The 24,229-nt window shown below is 33.3% G+C and overlaps 4 protein-coding genes across 8 annotated transcripts in view; 3 read left to right on the top strand and 1 right to left on the bottom strand.

Moving 5' to 3' along the window:
• Positions 1-24,229, bottom strand: part of LOC139501986 (tyrosine-protein phosphatase non-receptor type 11-like) — a 462,346-nt gene that overhangs the window by 19,109 nt on the left and 419,008 nt on the right. The gene's annotated exons all lie outside the window — the stretch shown is intronic.
• LOC139500716 (glyoxylate reductase/hydroxypyruvate reductase-like) lies at positions 1,635-6,098 on the top strand. Its single transcript, XM_071289546.1, has 3 exons — positions 1,635-1,926; positions 4,754-4,921; positions 5,281-6,098. Exons 1-3 carry the CDS (start codon positions 1,725-1,727, stop codon positions 5,874-5,876), a joined length of 966 nt encoding a protein of 321 aa, XP_071145647.1. The 5' UTR covers positions 1,635-1,724; the 3' UTR covers positions 5,877-6,098.
• Positions 11,021-13,834, top strand: LOC139500718 (glyoxylate reductase/hydroxypyruvate reductase-like). The gene is made up of 3 exons (XM_071289552.1): positions 11,021-11,677; positions 12,123-12,293; positions 13,041-13,834. Exons 1-3 carry the CDS (start codon positions 11,479-11,481, stop codon positions 13,619-13,621), a joined length of 951 nt encoding a protein of 316 aa, XP_071145653.1. The 5' UTR covers positions 11,021-11,478; the 3' UTR covers positions 13,622-13,834.
• On the top strand, positions 16,142-22,499 carry LOC139500717 (glyoxylate reductase/hydroxypyruvate reductase-like). 4 transcript variants are annotated; one of them, XM_071289550.1, is made up of 5 exons: positions 16,329-16,564; positions 17,634-18,333; positions 19,195-19,429; positions 20,448-20,618; positions 21,657-22,499. In XM_071289550.1, exons 3-5 carry the CDS (start codon positions 19,231-19,233, stop codon positions 22,265-22,267), a joined length of 981 nt encoding a protein of 326 aa, XP_071145651.1. In that variant the 5' UTR covers positions 16,329-16,564; positions 17,634-18,333; positions 19,195-19,230; the 3' UTR covers positions 22,268-22,499. The 4 variants fall into 4 exon arrangements, with proteins under 4 accessions (XP_071145649.1, XP_071145651.1, XP_071145650.1 ...); XM_071289548.1 differs by lacking the exon at positions 17,634-18,333 and having other exon boundaries at positions 16,142-16,564; XM_071289549.1 differs by lacking the exons at positions 16,329-16,564; positions 17,634-18,333 and adding an exon at positions 17,271-17,379.

Here is a 24,229-nt window from a genome sequence, read left to right on the forward strand (position 1 = left end):
TCTAACCAGCAGGACAAGAAAAAGGGACCCTGTTCTAACCTGCAGGGCATGAAAAAGTGACCCTGTTTTGCGGCACACTCATACCACTAAAATTATAGGAAGTAACCCCCCCCCCCCCCGGGGTTTTGTTACACAATCATACACATTCAAGTTTTGATATCGATAGTTGTCATGGTAGATAAGACTGCTGTTCATGTGTGTATGTTATCAGAAAATTGGTGTGATTCTTATTGCTCTAAAGAAATGTTGGAAAAGAAACAGAACGTATAAAAGAAATCGTTAATTCGCAATTGATACGTCGTTGGAATGCGATTGCAAATATACACATTCTGAGGTCACGCGGGTTCATACAATACTCAGTCCGACAGTGGGCGGCGGAGCTTTAAAGCGATATATCTGTTTAGTATACAGATACAGCATAGCGATATATGTAGGGCTGTATCTGTATAGTAGAACACCAAATTGCAGGATAAATAATTATAATAGTATAGGAAGTTTCCAGTGTAATAGGGTCTGGAATCCTGAATTCAACTTTGAAATGAGGGTAGTATATGTACAATGATGTAATAAGGATAGTAATTTAGCCTAGCTTGCATCAGGTCAGCTACCGTAAACGATCCCTCTTAGAGTTGGTGCAAAGGTTTTTAACGTGCAGAGAACATGGCACTCGCTCTACACGAGGCATCGGATTTAATGTCCCCATTTATAGACGTGACCGAGAATTTATACATACCGCAAAGCCAAACCGACTCCCCACTTTGGCAAGCGTTTTACTGATTATCGAGAAAAGACTAAGGGATGACCGTATTCCAATACCCAAGTCAATACTTCGGATAGGACTTCTAGAAACTGTGAATTCAAGACATTATTATATGGAACAGGATATAACTTCCTCCCCCACGCGAACTAACAAATCACAGGATTAAATAATGTTTGGTAAAGGGTGCTACTCTTCAATGTAAAAGTTTACTAGAAATTCTGATTTTTCTTATTAAAAAAAACCTATTAAAATTATATTACAAAAAGCGAACAACGAGCTGTCTTTCAGCGGTTCCTCTTCCGTCTCGCTGCATGTAATGTATTTTTTCAATGAAATAGTTACTTTAATTTAAAAGTTTGGTGCAGACCAATAGCTTGTAATCGGCTCTTATTCATTTCTTCGAAATTTCTTTGTATAAAACTTAGACTCGATGTTAACAAAATTAAGAATAGAAATGGGGAATGTGTCAAAGAGACGACAACCCGACCAACGAGTAGACATATATATTATATTTCATTAAGTCTAATTTTTCGAATATAAAAACGTGACCCCTGCCAAAAACATTATAAACATTCAAAAAAATTTTAGAATGTTTATTTCATTTTCATGAATGAAATTATTTCAGTACCGTTCATTGTAATTTGTATTTTTGAACTTTTTTTCAAAATTAGAAACAATTATTTCATGTTATTGTATTATTACTTTTTATTTGTTTTTCTATAATTACTACTCGTATCATGTGTCATGCGATACCTAAAGGTGTTAAAGATAAATTAACCATTGAGATTAATTAGTGCTACCTGAAGGCGCTTGACATAATACTAGTCTTTCGCGGAATAGACTATAACTCAACAAAATTTTATGACGTCATATAATATATAAATAGATAGTGTAGCGACCTGTCAAAACATTATACACGTTGTCGCGGATTAGACTGGATCAGTATTGAAAAAAGTCTGTAAAGATGAAACAACGTTCTAGGATATACGTTACAAGACAGATTCCGCAAGGTGCATTCGATATTTTACTGGAAGACGGCAATGTTTCCTTTTGGAATAGCCATGAGCCGGTTCCTAGAGGCGAACTATTGAATAACATACAAGGCGTGGATGCACTTTTGTGTATGCCAACAGACAAAATAGATTGGGATGTATTGGATAGGGCAGGTATGTCACTGTTTTTGTTATTACTATTATTTTCAGTATTCAGAAAAAAACCGAGAAAATTCGTGTTACGGATGGGGTAAAATATATAAAATTGTCCTGTTACAAAACTATTTTAGGAACAGCTGATCGGCAACCTTGAGTCAGCCAATCAGATTGCTTTAAATCCACACACCTTTTAAAACGTGTTGTTTGTTGCTAATCAATATCAATATGTCACGTACACTCATGAAGTATATTCTAAATGAAATATTAATGATAATCTTATCATTTACTTATTTCTTATAAGTATGAATCGTTCTGAGAATATTTTTTTTGTTGGGTGGAAAAAAAGGGGGGTTGGGTGTTAGGTACTGGACTGGGCTTGTCAAACCGTAAATCATAAACTCGCTTTTTGTTTGCTTGTTTCTGAAGTAGCAATACTTATTTTCTTGATATGAAATATATGAAACGCTGTCGTATTATTTGAGTTTAGTAAAAAGAAGATGTTATTGTCACTCGTTGTGTGTCAGAGTAACTCAATTTACGTGACACATATATATATACTTTAGGATAAATCCAAATTGGTAGCGTTGTTTACAAACCAATCACAGAGATTTCGGCATTTTCGAAGATTGTAATAGATGCCGTATATCACTTTTTTTGGCCCAGCTTTTTTCATTTATAATTTATTCAGTTTTTTTTCACTTTTAAGTGCACTAAGTGTACAATTTTGTTGAATGCCCCTTTTCCAAGTGAGAAAATTAGATGTACTCAAACAAATTGCTGTATTTGTGTCACGGAAGGCCACTGTACTATTAAAAGCAATGTGAATGTTTGCAGTTATCTTGACACAGGTACAGGTAGGAGATCAAAGTCCACTTTCTCTGACCCCTTTTGACCAGGTAAAGATAGATAAAAGTCACCTAAGTAAACATTATATCCTATCTCACAAAGACCAAACACATTTCTGTCTGTATTTTGACGGGATGTATTATTGACAAAAACAGCATGTCTTAAGATCAAGGATAAAGACACTTAAGAAATTTAGGTCAGCATAATATATACATGTAGATGTATCTGTGACATCGTTTGAGTAAATACAATGACAGTTGAAATGATACCTTCGTGACCAGTCGTGTACCTTAATTGTTTTCTTTTAAGTATAGTGTTCTAATGTATACATATTCATTAACTTTTTTGATTTATTCATTTTATTTTCAGTGTCACCCCTTTTTTTTGGTTTCTCATTCCGTATATATTTTTTTTGAAAAGAAAATAATGGTTTTGGACATGCATACTTGAGCAATGCAATTTACATTATACTAAAAGGAATTTTAACCTGCTTCTGAGAAGTTAATAAATAGAAAATATAAAGGACTTCCTTGTTCTTTGTGTTCTAAATCAAAGTTTAACTCAAAGATCAAATGAGACGGATCCATGCGCCAATTTTTTTTTTACATTTATTTTGAAAATAAAAGGGGGAGAGATCAGAGGTGAAAACAGCTTTCTCCTTCATATTTTAAATCAAAATGACACCTTTATTCTCACCGAATGCCGACTGGTACACATGCACCATAGTTTATAAAAGTTATTTGAAAATATTTAAATCATTTCAATATTGAAACTTACAAATGTCAAATGAATGTGCTAAATCAAATTCTAGAATGATATTTGTAATTAAGATTTAAAAAAAGGAATTACTACTTTATTGTACATGTCATATAATATAAACTTATTTTTTGTGACCACGAATAAAAACAAAATTATACTAAGAAATAAGTAATTGTAGATTTAAATATACAATTCCTTGAAAAGAACTGACATTGTTATTGTATATAATGTCATGATATTGTGTGATACATGCACATGTAGTTCAGACATTAGGTTACAAGGATTGGGATTAGCTATTGTTCAATGTTAAATTTAGTTAACCTAAATGACGTTTAATTCTACTATTCTATTAAAAGATCACGGTCATACCGGATTTAAAAAATAACAACTCGACATGGTATCGAATAATATACATGATATACGTCATCAAAAAGAACAAATAAGGAAGTCTTAACTGCACTAAAGAATTATTATACATGTAGATAAACCGATTCGTACTAAATCCGGATTTTGTAATGTTTTATTCGTTGTCTTAACTCAATGAAAACATATACACATCGTAAGCGTAACTAATGTAACAGATGATTAAATAAAATAATAATATACAGATATAGTTTATTGAATAAATGCACATTTTTACCCATATGGGTTGAAGGCATACATAAATCAACATAATAGTTTTACAATACATCATAGAAAAAAAAGAGAACAACACATTATATACATATATGTATCTATCATGCAGTTGTTCAAGTCCACCCTCCTCAGTGACCATGACTTTTTAACAAATGGAGCTGTATACTGCATAATTGACGGACACGAAAGACATAAAACCAATTTATCCAAATTATATAAGTTGTATGGTTTGTACTGACCCCATACGAATCCATAGAGGATTAGTAAAATCCATATAAATGGGTTTGTCCAAAGGACGAATTGTCTATAGATTTTACTAACCCTCTATGGATTTATGAAGGGTTAGTAGACTAGTGAACCGCATAATTCGACTTTTTCGAACACGGATCTTTTCCATTCAAGTTTTGTTTAAAAATACAAAAATCATAAGAAGAAGACGTCACCGTTTATAAAATCTTCTAACCCTAAAAGGTTGATAGGGAATCACCACGCCACGGCGTTAATCCAGTCACAACGTAGTATAAGTAACCTTTAATATTTAAAGTAACAATTGACAGACAGTGTCATATTCAAATATTAGAAAAGTTTAATTTATTTTCAGGTCCATCGTTAAAAGTGATAGGAACATTATCTGAGCTTTGTGATCACATAGATGTAGACGAATGTAAAAGACGTAATATCCAAATTATCACCATGCCGTCCATATCTACAGAAATTGTAGCCGATTTAACGGTAGCTGCACTTGAGGGACAGTTAATGTCTAGCGAAGGTAAGCAAGGCGATATAATAGAGTTACCCCCCGTTGACCACGTTGAGAAATCAGGGTTTTAATAATTTCAGCTTCATTTTAATTTCCAAGTCTTTCAAGTTACATGATATGATTTGTTTGAAACATGCATTGTTTTTTCCATCAGTGTGAAAATAGTTGGCAAAAATATGAAACAACTGTAAATATGTTTAGATATCTGTTATGCAATTAGAAGTTACCAAGACAACAACATACAAACATTAAATGCATTTTATTTTTTATCACAACATGCTCCAACAACATTATAAATATGATAATTATGACTTCCATATTTCTGAATTTATGAACATGATAAAACAATTGTCTATTTCATTTTCTAGATGTTAATGCAAATGAGTCAATAAATAAGAATGACGTCATTCAAAAAATGTACAAAGGCAAGACACTTGGACTCATTGGACTTGGAAGCACAGCTGTTGCCATTGGTAAACGATTACGTGAAAAGGGCATCTCAGACATTAAATACAGTGATTTTACAGTCAAATTAGCACACGAAAAAGAAATAGGAGCCAAGTATGAAGAATTTGAAAAAGTTTTAGAAGAATCTGACATCATTTGTATCTGCTGCAGAGGAAACAATAAAAACAGTGAACTATTTTACAAGGACGCTTTTCAAAAAATGAAGACATCGGCCATCTTAATCGACGCAGCACGTGGTCACGTGATTAACTACTATGATTTATACGAGGCCTTACGTGAACAACATATATCTGCCGCGGCTGTGGACTTGAGAGAGCAGGGAAAGATCCCTTACAAAGATCAACTGTTAGGGTTAAATAACTGTATATTCGTTCCTTATCAAGAATCTAATCGTTGGGACAAGAGAAGCAAAATTTCTGCAATTGTATCAAACAAAATTGTTGCTATCTTACAAACGCCGGATTGTATTCCTGAGAATCGTCCAGTGTCTGGCTAATGTTCGGTTGTTTCATTTATTTTGTCAAACTTTTATTCACGCATCGAACAATATTGCATATGATTGAATTTATTTTAGCAGTGTACATACACATTTCCACCATTCATTGAGCTATTAGATTTGAGAATGTTAGCCGTTACTTTATAAAACATCTCAGAACGCTTGTTAGAATTTTTGAAGTTCTTGTTACAAGTTTTATGTATATATAAATAGTTAATTTTACTTCTGTTGTGTCGATATTTATATAGATATATAGAAACATGTGGTTTGAGTGCCAATGAGACAACTCTCCTTCCAAGTCACTACTTATAAAAGTAAATCATTATAGGTCAAGGTACGATCTTGAACATGGAGCCTTGGCTCACAACGAACAGCAAGCTATAATGGGCTCCCAAAAAATTACTTGTGTGAAACCATTCAAATGGTAAAATCAACGGTTTAATCTATTTAAAAAAACGAGAAACATATTCATAGCAGTGTTAATATATACCACATACGGATGCACATAACAAAAAGTATCCCACTGGACCATGGCTGTACAATCACCATGCTCAGACCGATGCTGTATTATATGCTACTCAGCACACAAGACACGTCTTTCTGAAATAGCCGTTATAACTTACTCTAGAAACCGTTATACAATTGTAGCATTTCTATAGGAAGCAAATTATCAACGCCAACTAGTGAAAAGTAAATAAAAAATGTAGATAAGAAAAAAAAATTAATAAGACGTGATTTGATTGCCAATGAGACAACTCTGTATCAGAGACCAAAAGTTGTAGAATTTAAAAAAATATATAGTACTTTAGGTCACCGTATGGCTTTCATCAATGAGCAAAACCTACTAGATTTGATTTTGACTACTAACTACATATGATGCTTCCTATAATAAAAGTGAAGAAAAACACTGTTTAGTTTAAAATGAAAATTAGTGAAATATGAAAAGTAAACACTAGTCTTGCTTATCAGAGGGATATATTTTCATTTTTGTAACTTAATTTGTATTTCGAATTTTCTGTCTAGTTGCATTAGATAATTTATATCGTCACGAACAAATGATATTTCAATAAACGGACATTTATAATATATTATATTATTTAATGCAAATAGACAAGACAAGCATATAAGGAAAGACGTACGTAAACAAATTAAATTACAATGATTAAAAGTGAGTATCCGCTAACCGAAGCCCTGTGGTTTGCATACATGTACATGTACATGTTTACCAAGTGATTCAGCGAAAAACTCTCCTTTATTATCTGTCGGTTGAATCACTGTTTAACAGGATGAATGGTGAGAGCTAGGGTGGAGACACTTGGAATAAGAACACATTTAATACATACAATGTTATTTTAATATAGAGAGATATTTCAAAAGACGCAACGCACATACAATCAGCAGTATTTTGAGGGGAATAATCACGTATTGCACCTTCTGAGTTTTTATAAGAAAAAGAACCCATGATTTAACGTAGATATCATACTATCATAAAATGTGAATTTAGGTACACATAAACAAGACAGGTACACATAAACAAGACAGGTACACATAAACAAGACAGGTACACATAAACATGACAGAAAAGTTTTATTTGACAGAACAATGATGACACTCAATAAATACATGTATTTCTATTTGACTTGTAAGTGTTGGAGCACCCTTTAAAAAAATTGCTTGATTGGCACCTGATTAGTTGACGAAAGCCTCGAACATACAAAAATAGATAAGAATTGGCTTGTTATAATGAAAAATAGATATAGATTCAAGAATCAGTACTGCACTTTGAACACCACAATCCACTGAGTTTTACTTATTGACTTTGTGAAAACTAAGATTGAGTGAAAATAAGGGCGAAGTGGATGATTTTTAAAAATTTAAATCATGGATCGTATATATATGTTATAGTAGCTAAATAACTGTATAAAACATCATATGAAGCTTTTTTTCGCTGATCTTTGCGTTGAACATGTGTCCAAGGAGATTTTTATTTAGTTTATATATGAAAGTCTTTCATTACTTTGAAATCGATTGATTGATTGTTGATGTTTTAACGCCACTTTTAAGCGCCGCTTTTGGGCTATTTTTACGAATGTAGGACAGAAAGTCACAGGACAAAAAGTCACAGACAAAAAGTCACGGACAAAAAGTCACAGGACAAAAAGTCACAATTAATTTTTTCTGAATATTTTCTTTGCATAAAAAACACTTATTTCTACAAAAATATTTTGTATTTTTCTTGAACTATTGTTACAGTATATAAACCAACATTGTAAACAAAATTTATCCAAAAAATATCAAAGATATTTCTCTTATATATTCAAATAATTGTCAACAAACTATTTGTGACTTTTTGTCCTATCAAATTTGTGACTTTATGTCCTGTGACTTTTTGTCCTGTGACTTTCTGTCCGTTTACCATTTTTACTGGTAGAGGAAGCTGGAGGACCCGAGAAAACCTCCGACCTTCGATCGGGAAACTGACAACCCGTATATTTTTAAAGCGACAAAATCGGAACAAGAATTAAATAAACTAAAATAGATATAATCGTCTAGTATAGGTTTCAAGTATCTATATGTTAGTTAACATCGTTTCATCAAATATTCAGATATAATGTCCAAGCAAGATGTCAACGAAATCCGGAGACAGCAGTTTTGTAGGTCAGCCCACAAACATATAAGAAACTAAACTTTAAGCTATCAATGTTCAATTTTTATTCAGTATTAACAGTTCTATAACTTGTCGATTTCGTTTTAGAAAGTCGACTTGCCGCACCATTCGCTATCTGCAAGAATTAAGTTGGTCGAGCATTTGCGTTCGGTAAAATCCCTGTCACTTTCTTGTGGTTTTTGGGGTATCACTAGAATAAAACCCTTTTAGGGTCGTGTGTAAGTTTGTTGACGAAGAGCTAGTACTCTCTGTTTAATCTCGATTCGTCTTATACAGTGTCCGGAATATAGAGCTGATTGTTTAAGACCCTTGAAATGGTTAACTTTAGGCATTTGTGATTTAAAAACTTATTGATCACCAATCAATGCAGTTGCACTTAAGAATTTACATTTCACAAATCAAGAAATGTAGAAATTCATGTAACGGATGGAAAAAATACATGATCATTACATGTTTCTTATTAAGAAATTGCATTTCACAAATTAAGAATTGTATAATTATGGTTGATATTCCCTTCCACACTTAAATGCCGACCGGCATGAAGAGGGTGAGGTGAAAACGATAAACACACACTTTTTAAATTCGTTACTCTCACATTTATCTCAGCCTTTCAACGTAAAAGCGTTGAATATTCTGACCAAAAGTCGACTGGTCTTCGGTCATGATATATTGTATAAGTAAACCAGAGTTACCTCCCATTATACAAACATTAATTTTGAGAATTTGTTTTGTTTTCCCAAAGGAGAAGGTCCAGTAAGACCCCTTTTTGGCCCCAAAATATAGCAGTTTTACAAAATTGTTAAATTGTAAGCTTGTAGTTATTTATTGGACAGTAGAATGCTTCTGCTACATAAATATGGTCTGTTTTTGACAATACAATGCACATATATCGGGTACTAGCACCATAAAGTCATGCTAAATTACTGAAATCTTCGCAATTCTATCATTTTAGTTAAATTTTAGACGGTTTTCGTGTTCATCCTTAATATTGAAATGTAAGTTGTATTTTATGATAATACATATAAAGCTTAAGGATGAACACGGATGCGGCCACTTTCATTTTTGATAAAAACCATCTGAAAAGTGACATTTTTCGGCGTATTTGGTAGATTTGTCATATTTGAGCTTGAATCGGATCGTTTTTAATGACTAAATAAGTTAAAATCTTCCACACAAACTACTTGATTCTAATGAAATAGACACTTAAGTGTTTAAAAAGTGGTCAAAATCTTTCGTCAGATGAACATGCAATTTGAGGCCAAAATCGGTCCTTACCGGACCTACTCATTTCAGCAAAAGTGGCTATTCTTATCATACCACAGAAGAACAAAGGCAATTGTAGACAAAAAATGTTTGGGTCCTCAATGCTCTTCAACTTTGTACTGTTTTGGCTTTATTACTATTTTGATCTGAACGTCACTGAGGAGTCTTATGTAGACGAAACGCGCGTCTGGCGTATCAAATTATAATCCTGGTACCTTTGATAACTATTTACACCACTGGGTCGATGCCACTGCCGGTGGACGTTTCGTCCCCGACGGTATCACCAGCCCAGTAGTCAGCATGCACTTCGGTGTTGACATGAATATCAATTATAGGGTCATTTTAATAATTTCCTGTTGACAAAACTTTCAATTTTTCGAAAAGCTAAGGATTTTCTTATCCCAGGAATAGATTACCTAAGCCATTTTTGGCACAACGTTTTGGAATTTTGTGTCTTCAATGCTCTTCAACTTTGTACTGTTTTATCTTGATTACTTTTTTGATCTTAGCGTCACTGATGAGTCTTATGTAGACGAAACGCTTGTCTGGCGTATCAAAATGTAATCCTGGTATCTTTGATAACTAATTATCTCCCTGCTTTGTCCCTGTTCTCAGATCACTGGAAAGCTCAAAACTGAGTCCGTACTATTAAAACGGTCCAAAGCGATTTTTGTCTTGCCTAAACTGTATATACCAACAGGAGGTATAACCTAACTCGGGTAAAAATTCAGAGCTTTGCATGGGGAGATACATTCCTTAATTTTGAAAAATTCTAAAATTTTGAATAGCAAATTTTAACAACACAAAATCCCTATTTTCATGCCAGTACCGAAGTACAGGCTAATGGGATGGTAATACACGTCCACCAGCACAGGCATTGAGCCAGTGGTAGTTATAACATAAACGGTGCCAATTTTTCTGCACCAGATGCGCATTTCGACAATCAATCTCGCTCCAGTGATGCTCCAGGACAAACCATTTGAAAATCCAAAGCTTATCAAAAGGATGGCGAGCTATTAACTAAAAAGTGGATAACTGTAACATTACTGAAAATTAATATAACATCTTATTAAATATTCAAAAACGAAAAATATTTTTCAAGTTATTATGCATGCTAATACTCAGTTGCATTTTATATTAACTGTAAAGGGTAAAGTAAAGTTCACTTATTAATATAAAATACTGCTTCCTGAATATTCATGAAGTACTTGTCACTGGACAAACAACAAACCAACAATAATACATAGCCTTACGAATCAGATACATGTCAAACTGCTTTACAAATGTCTTGCATGTTTATTATCATCAGTACTTTGAGGACATAGACCACGATTTAAAACATAAATCAAGTCCCAGCTTATTTACTTTGGAAAGTTATACATGTTTTTGATGTGTTTTGATGCACAGGTAAATGCATAAAGACTTGATGCATTCATGTTGCATAATCTGTAACACTTTGACATTTTCGCATGTGCACATATATGCACCAGGAAGACCTGGCGAGCGATTGTGTTTTCGATCGAGATAACTTTTTTAAATGCACAGTAAACATCCTTGTCCTATATTTGGTTCAAAATAACAAACCTCAAGGAGAATAGCAATGCGCATGTCAAAACATATTGACGGGTTATTTTAACTTATAGTCTGATTCTTTGAGCAAATCCTCGTACAATGTCTAAACCAAAAGTGTACATTACTCGACGGGTACCGGTTGATGGATTGGAACTTCTGACACGTAAATGTGAGGTACAAATCTGGGATGACGATGAAGTTATTCCGAGAAAGACTTTATTGGAAAATGTCAAAGGAATTAACGGAATATTCTGTTTGATCACAGAAACGATCGATGCTGAATTCTTAGATGCTGCTGGTATGTATTTGTTAATGTGCAATCGTTTGACTATGAACATAAAATATATTGTTTAAAACTGATCTTTGTCAGTAAATGTCTTATTTTATTAAGCATCCTCTATAAAATAAAACAAAAACAATACGCATTTCCTAACAACTATGATACGACTGAAATGTTAGTCGTTGAAATACTTATTTTTGAAAAATAGTTGGAAATTAAAGAATTATTACTTTAATTAAGTAAATTTGGACCCTTTTTCCTGAAGAATACGGCGTTGTGTATACCCGTTGAAAACTAGTAAATTTATAAAATTCAAATCTTCGCTTACTACATGTACTAAATTCAACAAAAGTATACACGATTGATTGGTTTGCATATGGAAGCAGGATGAAAAGCTATTACTATTATAACAAATAGACTTCATAGTTTGTTTTCATCCAATACATTTTAGTAATTTTTGTAGGTCCTGACCTCAGAGTTGTGGCTACAATGTCCGTTGGGACAGACCATATTGATCTGAAGGAGTGTAAGAAGAGAGGAGTTTTCGTCTCTAACACGCCGGACATAGCTTCGGACAGTGCTGCGGATCTGACTATGGCGCTTGTCCTAATGACAACAAGACGTCTTGTTGAAGGTAATAATATAAACATTATTTATGGGAGGCTCTTCTTTTCATTCCGAGCCGGTTGCTTTCATATATATAAGTAGAATTAATATTGATGTGTGTGGAATTAACAAAGAATATATAGCTTCACATAATATTGAAAGGAAAGTGGTAACATTGGGTAAGGAAATAAAAATACATTTTGGTATGACAGGAAATGAAAATACCTGCCGTTATGACAAATAAAGATTGAAATATATGTAGGTATGACAAGAAATGATAAAACTGGTCTGAATTATTTTAATTGTTAAAAAAAATCGGAATTTAAAACGAAATTTTTGGAACTGATATGTTTTCGTTGTCCAATAGTTTATTGTAACATTGGAGTAAGAGGAGTGGTCAATTTCGTCAATTAAACCACGACACAAAAGTTTGATCTGTGGTAAATGAAGACCACGTCATATGTACATTTTCTTCCTCACTTTTCTGAAGAATGAAAATTTTAGTCCTTGTCTGGTCCGACCACGATGAGTAACTTATATCTTTTTCTCGAATCGCAATTAAGATCAGGCATGTCTCTAGAGTTTCACTGGTTTATATGGTCACATATATCTTAATGGCGGTGAATGTCAACTGAAATAAACTGTAGACAATAGTGGTCAAATATAACTAATATATTTATAATACTGGTATATTTATACTACTGGTATGTTTTATGAGAAAATACAATACGTGATCATTAATTATAATTTAATGGATTCCTTTTTTATCTTTAAGGAGTAGACGCTGTTCGACAAGGTCAGTGGACACATTGGAAACCCACGTGGTTATGTGGTTCAAATATGATGTATAAAACCATCGGTATTCTAGGATTTGGTCGTGTTGGCTTTGGTGTTGCCAGGCGACTTAAACCGTTTGGGGTCAAAGAAATTATTTATAACGATATCAGACCACATGAATTCGCAAAAGATATCGCTACCTTTGTCTCGTTTGACGAGATGTTAGAGAAATCACACATCATTTGCATATGTTGTGCACTAACGTCACTGACGAAGGGTTTATTCAATCAAAGTACCTTTAAAAAAATGAAAATGAAACCCGTGTTGATAAATACATCAAGAGGAGGAATTGTTCAACTTGATGATTTGCATAGTGCGTTAACATCCGGTCAGATTTCAGCGGCAGGACTTGACGTCACTGAACCGGAACCACTTCCGTCAGACCATCCACTGGTATCTTTACCCAATTGTGTCATTTTGCCTCACATGGGTACTAACACGAATGAGGCTAGAAAGAGTATGTCAATAAACACGGCGAAAAATATTTTGGCGGTTCTTGATCTGACTGATTCGGATTGAATGAATTATACTATTTCGCGCGCTATTCCACCAAATGGATGCAACTGTATTCAATTATAATAGCACATTGTTTTAGGCTAGTGTCGATGGCACATCAAACGATTTTTTTTATTTGAAGGCACAATTATACACAATCATTCTAATCATTATACACAAGAGTTGGTGCAATAAATAAACAACTTTTACTTCATTTCAATAAAGCATTTTGCAAAGTACAGTGTTCGCTTCCGTTCGCAGTGACTATATAGATTATCTTAATAAATAAAATGTTGAACAGGCTACTTCGTACGACATCATAATCTGCCAAACGTGTTCAATAATTCACTGAACTTATACACTATTATATTTAGAGGCCAGCTGAGGACCACCTCCAGATGTGGGATTTTCTCGCTGCATTGAAGACCTATTGGTAGTCTTCGTCTGTTGTCTGCTCTTAGGTCGGGTTGTTGTCTTTTTGACACATTCCCCGTTTATTAACAATAATTCATGCTTACTTAACGTTTAGTTGTTCGTATGTTCACTTGGGTCCATCATGAAAATAATGTTTTGAAACGAAAGGCCTTCTAAGATGATAAGCACAGAGTTGCAGAGGTTGGATAAGTATAATTTGCAACCAAATGATCTTAAATATGTTACAAAAGCTATTTACAAAAAAAAGACGTAGTTCACATCTTCCTCTTGCGAAATCTAGACAAGAAAAACATGAAGCACTGTCAAAAATGAATATCCAATCCGCGAATAGAGAAATTTGAGAACTTTGTAGTTGTCACCCAGCTATTCAAGTTCTTAGCTCACCTGGCCCTAAGGGCCTATAGAGCTTTTCTCATCACTTGTCGTCCGTCGTCGTCGTCCGTCGTCCGTCGTCGTTAACTTTTACAAAAATCTTCTCCTCTGAAACTCCTAAGCCAAATTTAACCAAACTTCGCCAGCCCACAATCATCATTGGGTATCTTATTTAAAAAAATGTGTCCGGTGACCCGTCTAACCAATCAAAATGGCCGCCATGGCTAATAATAGAACATAGAAACATGTAGATTTTGGTTAATATCTCTGAAACCAAAACATTTAGAGCAAATCTGACAGGGTAAAATTGTTATTCAGGTTAAGGTAGATGGGGTGTCTAAATTATAATCCATAGAATTTCTTAATAATTTGCCAAAATGTAGTTTATATGCTGCTTGTTTAAGAACATTAATAAAAAGAATGGGTCACCGGACTTATTTTCACACTACAGGTTGCGCAAAATTGTCATATTTTGTATAGATTATGCATGGAAAACCCAATTTTCGGTCATAAAACGAAAACTACACCATAGAATTTTGAGATAAAATATAAGAAGATAGCTCCAATATTATTCTTTCAGATAATAAGAAGAAAAAATGGGGTCACCGGACTCGTTTTCTTGCTTCATAATAAAATGGTTAAATTCCTAACACATTCTATTATAAAAGTAACACTATCTGAATTATCTGCCCTTGCATTTGAGTTGTCTCCCCTTATTTGGCAAAGTTGGAAAAAAATTAATCAAACAAAAGTATTTGTTTTTTGTTAAAATACAACCATAAATATGATAAAACATGGCATATTCTATATCATAATGAAAAATCTTACTCATGAATTACCTCCTAATAGCAAAATTTGCACATTTTATCAAACATCTAGACCTTGTTTTCTGGTATTTCAAAATCCAAAATGGAGGAAGACACCCTATCTACCTTAAGGTCTATCTGTCCTGAAATTTTCAGATGAATCGGACAACCCGTTGTTGGGTTGCTGTCCCTTAATTGGTTATTTTAAGGAAATTTTGCCGCTTTTGGTTATTATCTTGAATATTATTATAGATACAGATAAATTGTAAACAGCAATAATGTTCATCAAAGTAAGAACTACAAATAAGTCAACGTGACCAAACTGGTTAGTTGACCCTTTAAGGAGTTATTGGCCTTTATGGTAAATTTTTTACATTTTTTTAGTTTTTGGTAATTTTTTACAAAATCTTCTCCTGTGACACTACAAAAACCAAACTTGTCCACACTCATTAGGGTATCTAGCTTTAAAAATGTGTCCGATGACCCGGTCCGCGAACCAAGATGGCTGACATGGCTAAAAATAGTACATAGGGTAAAATGCAGTTTTTGGCTCATATCTGAAAGCGTTTAGAGTAAATCTGACGGGTTGAAATTGTTTATTAGGTCAAGATCTATCTGCTCTAAAATTTTCAGACCAATCAGGCAACCCGTTTATAAAATGGATTAAAAATGTTGCGCTAAAATTGCAATTGATAATTCTACTTTTCGCTTAAATCGGTGAAATAGGTTTGCGCTAAAATAGGTTTAACTTTGGCGCCAAAACCTCCATGTTTTTGCGCTAAAATGTCCTCCGTCGTGAATTTTAGGAACACTGTCATGAGACTTTAATTGACTCCCAAACAGATCAGCTTATAAATTGTTTATGATGCATCGATCTTTAAATTGTTCCGAAAATTATTTTTTTTAGCTGAAAGTAAAACACATTTCGGGATAGAAAGGGACCGTTACAACTATTGGTATTCTTTCAATCTGACATTTTTTTCCTTACTTTGCATACCAAAGGTAGCTACTACTGTAACACAAAAGTTTAAACTACAGTCTGTTTATGGTGTTCAATATTATGCTAATGCAACACTAATGTATAGGTACATACTCGGAAATCCGTAAAAGTCAATAATATGATATAAGCAAACACTTTATTGCGTAGTACACTTGTACGCGATCTAGTTTATATCTAAAACCTATTACTACGCAGTTTTATTTATTTGTGTTAATACAGGTTACCTTTGTGCACTTTATCGTCGGATTTATAATCCTTATGAATCGTATATGTAATAAATATGACATCGTCAAACAAACCTTTTAGGAGAGCTGTGAAGGGTGCCCTTTTCAGGTGATTTCGTAAGTGCATTAGGTAAGTCATATTTCACATATATCGACAACGTGCTTGAAATATATATAATTTTCGTTTCAATAACTAAAACTGAATACTATATATACGCTCGGTTCATAGTTGAAACATTTATCTTGAAGTATTTTAAGGAACAACTTGTCTACAAATTCGAAACGATGTTGGATTTATATTGATATTTGTAGTTGTATTAATTTTGTATTATTGAATTTTATCGCTATTTTGCGCATTTTTCCTTTGATTTTTTTTGTGATAATTTTTCATATCATGCTACTCGCTTGAGATGGAAAATTATCGCTAGAAACTAAGGAAGCACGTAACGTTGCTAATGTAATTGACATGAAATGACAACGTCGTTATAGGTAAAATAGCGATAAACAGATTATCATTGGTCATTTCAACTCGATTGCTCAAGCGGCTCAAGCGAGAAAATTAATCTCGTTGAGATATGATCAAAGATAATCTATAAGTATACTTTATGTTAGATATGTACATACATACAATTCAGGACCTTGTTGTAAACTAGTATTAGCCTAGTTTTCTATTGTACTGTATTGTAGTCCTGTCATGTAATGTTGTCATTTTAATGTTTTATTTATTATTGCCATACAAGCGGGAGGTTTGGCATAACTATATGCATTCTAATTTTTGTAAATAACTTGTAAATTCTTTCGTTATTCTGTTATTTTTTATCCAGTTTATTTTTTGTAATCCTGTTTGCTGCAGTCAATGAAGGGTTACAAGGACGTTCAGAAATTAGTATTATATACACTGATCAAGCCGCTATAAAATTAATAGCGAGTTTTTTGATATTCTAGGTGAGTCTCTTGGTTTTAAAAATGATTTTCTTTTTATTTTATTTTGAAGGAAAATAGATAAAGTTTAGAAGTAACTAATATTTTAATTCAAAGTTTTGATTGAACAGTAATTATTATTGTTATTATTTGATATCTTATTAGCAATGTTTGTAGTATGTTATTATTGTTTTCAATTTATTTTAACTTTAAAATTGTACTTTGGAATTAATTACATCGATGTTTTATTTATTAAATGAAGTTTCTTGATATTCTAGTTGTCGGTCGATCCCGGCCTGCCTCCACATCGGCAGCAATGCCATGCACCATCCTAGGCATTGTCACAGCTAGTTTCCCCATCATGTTAAGACCCAGAACCAGTTCTCACGGATGTAGTTCGTCTGTTGAGAGTTTGTCGGGAATCAACACAACGGCTAACTTCACAATATACCAACAATCTATATACCATTCACATGGATAGCAATGTCGTCCTTTTATTTTTGTTATAATATATGGTGGAGGACCCTGGCAAATATATGTTACAATACTAGTCTTTTTACTACCTCTGTATGTAAATTGTAAAAAATGAAGGAAATTATTGTTATCATATTATTCTTGCCGATGAAGATAAGCATAGTGGAATTTTATTCAGAAAACTATCACATATGACAGCAAATAATATTAAGAAGAATAAAAAGAAATTCAAATACTGACGGCAGGCCATATTAGTTGTTTCTATTTGGACTTAGGACATCGCAACTTTTAGGACAATCCTTAGACCATCATATGACACCCATATGTATACAGACTGTATATCCTAACGATATAAAAACCAATTTTAGAATACATATCTTAGAAGACTTTGTTTGACTTAGGACTATGACTTGTCGTCGAGTGCACCTGTCCCGTGCTGGAACTTAACTGAAAAAAGAGTGCAACCAGTCAATACAATTAAAAAAACAACACACTTTTTATAGGGTAAAGAAAATTCTCCACTTCGTCGGTCTTTCTTATTTTTCATTTCTAAAACTTATCCTGTTTCTTATTTCGCCCCAATATTGTAGACTCGGTCTATTTATAGTTTGTCACACAGAGGAGCAAAGAACGCTCGTTTCATTTATGTAATAAAACGTAATTATGTAAGATTGACAATGTGTCAAGAAATGATTTACTCACAAGGTCTAACTTTATGTTTAATCAAACGGTAAAGTTTGATCTCACCCTTGAATATACAAGAACGACAAACACGTACAAGTATGTAATAGGCGTGTTCGTGTGATACAATTTGTGAATACAAATGAGATAAATAACAGAATGCACTTTGAAAGGAATAAATGTTACGTAATTAATTTCAGATTAAATTGTCAGATCATACAAAATACCTCATCTTTTAAATCGTTTTTGAAATCAGAAAGAAGTCGATGTAAATTAGCGTGCACAGGGTAGCACGTTTGCTGTTTTATCAAGGTTAATTAAGACAGATTATCAATTAGGATATTCGTTACTCTTCTGCGTTCGATTTGTTAACGCACCCTTTTGTCGTCATTAAGATGTTCGAATGTTGTTTGTTACATGTTGCGGAGGTTGGATCGTCCTTCATTTGACATTGTCTGCTATCGATCGATCGATAGAAATGCTGATTCTAAACCTTAATTTTCTCACGTAATCCGTCCGTTCATTGCACTGTTGTGTATAAAATACTGTCCAGTATCGTATAAAGCCGTTTACAGTGTCATCGACATTTCAACACAGAAATATTGATAACAGCTAATTTATCTTGCTATATTTACTCTATACAAATAGTTATAAATAACATTTGAATAATATTTTATATAACAGATTACTAGTATATGTTTTTTAATATATCGAGAGAGGATGACAAAAATTAAAGTGTTTGTGACTAGGAGAATACCCCAACCTGGACTTGCTATACTACAACAGGATTGTGATGTACAGTTCTGGGACAGTGATGAAGCCATTCCACAAGAAGAACTTCGCAAGAAAGTGCAAGGAGTAGGAGCTTTGTTGTGCATGCTGACTGATAAAATAGATGACGAAGTACTAGAAAAAGCAGGTAAATATTTATACTTTACTTTACTTAATATGATATAAAGTTTTTGATACCACCTTTCTGAACTTATGGATCAGAATCGTAATATTTGTAGATATATTCATGTAAAGTGTTGCTTTTGAAATCACTAGCAACATTGCCATGCAATCGCAAAAGCTGCTTATACTGAATCTTTTAACTGCTTTAGAATTTGAATAACAAGCTTTATCGGCGAGAATCGGGATTTGTCTGTTTAAGATATGCTTTGTTGGTTCCCTTTCGTGTCGTGCAAAATTTAACTGCGACGATACATATTTTTTTTTCATTTTGAAAAGCAGACATTTCGTAGCTAGTATAATTTGAAAGAAAAATAAGCTTCATTTCCAGTGCTTTTCGAGTCACAACAAACACTTTTACTTCATTTTTTGTTTGTGTTTATTAAGATCAAAGGCCGGGGCGGGAAAAGGGGGGGGGGGGGGGGGGGGGGGGGGGGGGGGTGATTGATGTATCTTAAAAATTCGTTTAACTTGATTTTGAAACTTTTAAAGAATATTGAAGAAAGATTAGTGCTGATTTGGCAATAAATATAAGACGTTAGTGCATATGTCAGACACATACATCTTACGTAATTCTTGCATCTTACGTAATTCTATTGATTTTGTTGAATATAAATGATGAATGACATCAACATCCAAATCTTCAATGGGAACAGTACAATTTCAATCCACTTTATTTGGTTTTAAAATTCAATGTAAGTTTTAAATCCAACAATATAAAAAAAATGAAATATATCGAAAAAAAAAGTACACATCAAAAACTATTTTTGCAGTGTAAGGGAAATAATTCCGATAGGACTCATAACAAATATGCTCTTTTTAATAGGTGAAAACCTGCGTATTAACAAATATGCTCTTTTTAATGGTTGAAAACCTGCGTATTAACAAATATACTCTTCTTAATAGGTGAAAACCTGCGTATTAACAAATATACTCTTTTTAATAGGTGAAAACCTGCGTATTAACAAATATACTCTTTTTATTAGGTGAAAACCTGCGTATTGTATCCACAATGTCAGTAGGATATGAACACATAGATCTTGAAGCTTGTAAAAGGAGAGGGATAGCTGTTACAAACACTCCAAATGTATCAACTGATAGTGTGTCAGAACTGACGGTGTCTCTTCTACTGCTGGTGGCAAGAAGACTATATGAAGGTACATGTAGATTTCAAAGTAGTCTTGAGTTAAATATATCATAAAGTAGAATGTTAAGTTATATATAGTAATTGCTCAACTTGACAAGTTACATGCTTGTGCAAATGCTACCCACTTTTAAGCTATTTTCATGCTCTAATTCAAACTTTTTGTTAAAGCAATGTTCTGCTAATGAATATTTTAAAGACAGGTATTAGTTATGTTGAACAATAATTCGGTATAGATAGATAGATAGATATTTTTATTTTTAAGTACAACTTGGAACATATACATGAAATACAATATATTGCAGTTTTAAACATAAGCATTCAATTAACATGTATAATTATACCAACCAGCCTTTAGAGGCTTATGATGCACGGTATAATTATTTGAAAATGAGAATAATTGGAAAGATCAGCTCCGACATTCCACACAAAACATTTAACAACCAATTCATCCAACCTCCAATCTAATTGAAATATCGATCTCTGATTTTGTTATACTACGTTAAAATCATATGTAGTATAACGTTGTATTACGAAAGCCATATATATATATATTGATTAGATTGTCCAACCTCAGAAATGAACGTTATTAAAACATTGAGCCGAGACTACATAGAGCTCAACTTAAATGTAGTTAAAGAACACCAAGTAGGTTTCTTGGATTTAAATCAATTTATTTGGTAACAAGACTTACTTGTTTAACCAATCGTATAAAGAATTTAAGCATTTTAAAAATTAAAGAGACACTGAAAACGTCATAACAAAAGAAAAACAAACCCACAAAACACAACGAATATAGAAACAAATCCATAAAAGCATAATATAGAACAATATAGACCGCACAACACATACCTTACCAAAACCAGGGGATGATCTCAGTTGCTCCGAAAGGGTAAACAGAGACTGCTCCACATTTGGCGCATGTTGAAGGGACGAGTTGAGCTGACTCGGACTATGTGCTTTTTATCATATCATTACTAATGCTATTGGTAAATGCACAAAGACCACCTTTCCGTATAATACATGTACATATGCATCCATTGTATTTCAGGAATACGTGCTGTACATGGAGGAGAATGGGGTAAATGGAAACCTATGTGGCTGTGTGGAGTAGAATTAACAAACAAAACAGTCGGAATCCTCGGACTTGGTCGTATAGGATATGGGGTGGCCAAACGACTGAAACCTTTCGGAATTGATAAAATTATTTACCATGATGTCTGCAGAGTCAGTTACGCCGATGATATTGGCGCTTCATATGTAGATTTTCCCACGTTGTTGAGTGATTCCGATATCATATGTATATGTTGTAATTTAACTCCACAAACGAAGCACAAATTCAATACGAAGGCTTTCGAAAAGATGAAGAACAGTGCAGTGTTGGTTAATTCCGGGAGAGGGGGAGTAATCCAACATGATGACCTATATGAAGCGTTACGTACAAACACTATTGCGGCTGCCGGATTGGATGTGACTGAACCGGAACCACTTCCTAAAGATCATCCATTATTAACATTAAACAACTGTATAGTTCTCCCTCATATGGGTAGTAATACATGGGAATCAAGAAACAGTATGTCGGAAATTGCTGCAACTAACATTATTTCAGTTTTAAATGGTACAAATGCAGTAGGTGAAGTAATTCCTTCGCGTAATATTTAATGGTCTATGATTAAAAAAATAATAGCAACATGAAACCGCTTTGTTATAGAGTTAATTGATCCCGAATCGATTATCGATATATTTGTTAACGATACAGTAAATGTTGTTATTAATTTTAATTTTTTGTTGTTGTTGAAGATAGTTTGTGTTGATAAAATTGAAGTTTAACATCATTAGAATTAAGTTCTCACACTTGATTTCTTAAACTAAATAAAAAAATGGAAAAGGGTAACAGTTGTGTTCAATGAACATATGTACCATATAAACTGATGTTGCAGACTTACTCGTAAGCGCGAAGAAGATCGAGTTTACATTCGTAGTCAATTTGGGAATGATGGAAAGTAAAAGAGAGGCGAAAGATATCGGAGGGAAATTCAAACTCATTAGTTGAAATTAAACTGACAACGCCATGGCTAAAAAGAAAAAGTCCGAAGGACAAAAGATAGACCCGACTAATACAATTTATAGTAGGAGTTACCCGACAGTTTTTATTATAGAATGATCCCAAAGGTATACTCAAACTCATAAATCAAGAACACAGGAACAATGGAATGGCAAAAAAATAAATAAATCAAAGAACAACAAACAACGACAAAACTAAACATTTCTATAGCAGTAAACATTCAAAATATTGACTTAGCAACATCTTTCAACCATGCACCGTAGATGATCTCAGGTGCGCAGGTAGGGTTAGCAGATACTGCTGAACTGATGAAACACAATTATTGATTTTGAAAGTCTTGCATCATGGTTGTTTTTTCTGTGAAAAAATAGTTGCAGTACGGTATTCAGTACCAGTGCTAAAATGCATTGAATCTGGAGACAAAAACAGTATGTTATATTCCTGACAATTAAAGTACAGTCAACTGTCTTGAAAAAAAATGAGATGTTACATATTATAACATATTACATCTGTGACGTGACCAATTTTCTATTGCTTACATCGTTAAAAAATCTGCTTTTTGAAAAATAAAAGCGGATCATTTTATACAAACCGAGCCACTCGAGATGTGGTGAAGCATTTTGATGTTTTGAAACTGGTACAGGGTATCGGTTTAAAACAGGAAACCAGTGATTGATTGGAAATGATTCTACAATATTTATCGCTGTCGTGAGCTAGCCTTCGTGTATTTTATTGGAATTATTTTTTTGTATAGAGAGTTCCTTCTTTTCAAAATATAAGACTATGCCATACAAGAAAATTAAAAAAAACTATAGATATGGATTACCTACATCTGGTCATCCATGACACACAATCAGTACATGCACCGTTAGAAAAACACAATAAAAGCAAATAACAGCTCATATTATTGCTGTTCTGTATCTCAAAACCACAATGTGGCCTTCAACACAGGGAGCAAAAAGGAACTCCGAAGTGACCTCACTGCAAATTTAAGACGCCAAGAACTGTTTGAGCGGAATTCTTTGTAAATAATTCAAGGAGATGTTTCACCACAAAATCATGCCCGGTAAAAGATATCATACTGGAAAGTAGGGCATAGCTAACATAAAGCTAAAGCAGCGTTTTTTAAAAGTGTATATAACTTGACAGGTCAATGTCTAGCAAAAAGAAAAGCCCCGCGTACTGGAATACACAAATACCAAACACCAAAATTCAAAAGGGATAATAATTTATAAACTATAAGATACAAGGACTGATTATTGTTTGAATAACAAAGCACAATAAATTACCCTTAATGATAACCTCAAAAGATATAAATATCATTTTAACACCGTCTAATTTTAAATGCACTTTCAAGATATGCAAAAATATCTTATTTTAAATGTTATGGGGATGTTGATAAACTTGAAGCCATTTTGTATACAATTAATGTGTTTTACAAATTAAAATATCCACATGTATAAATCAAAATTACGTCCCTCATCAATTGCGTTCAATTGATAAAATTACATAATGATGAACATGGTGAATGTGTGCTTTAGTCCAGTCAATCTAGCATA

Source organism: Mytilus edulis, chromosome 13 (genome assembly GCF_963676685.1).
Source record: "Mytilus edulis chromosome 13, xbMytEdul2.2, whole genome shotgun sequence".
Taxonomy (NCBI): Eukaryota; Metazoa; Mollusca; class Bivalvia; order Mytilida; family Mytilidae; genus Mytilus; species Mytilus edulis.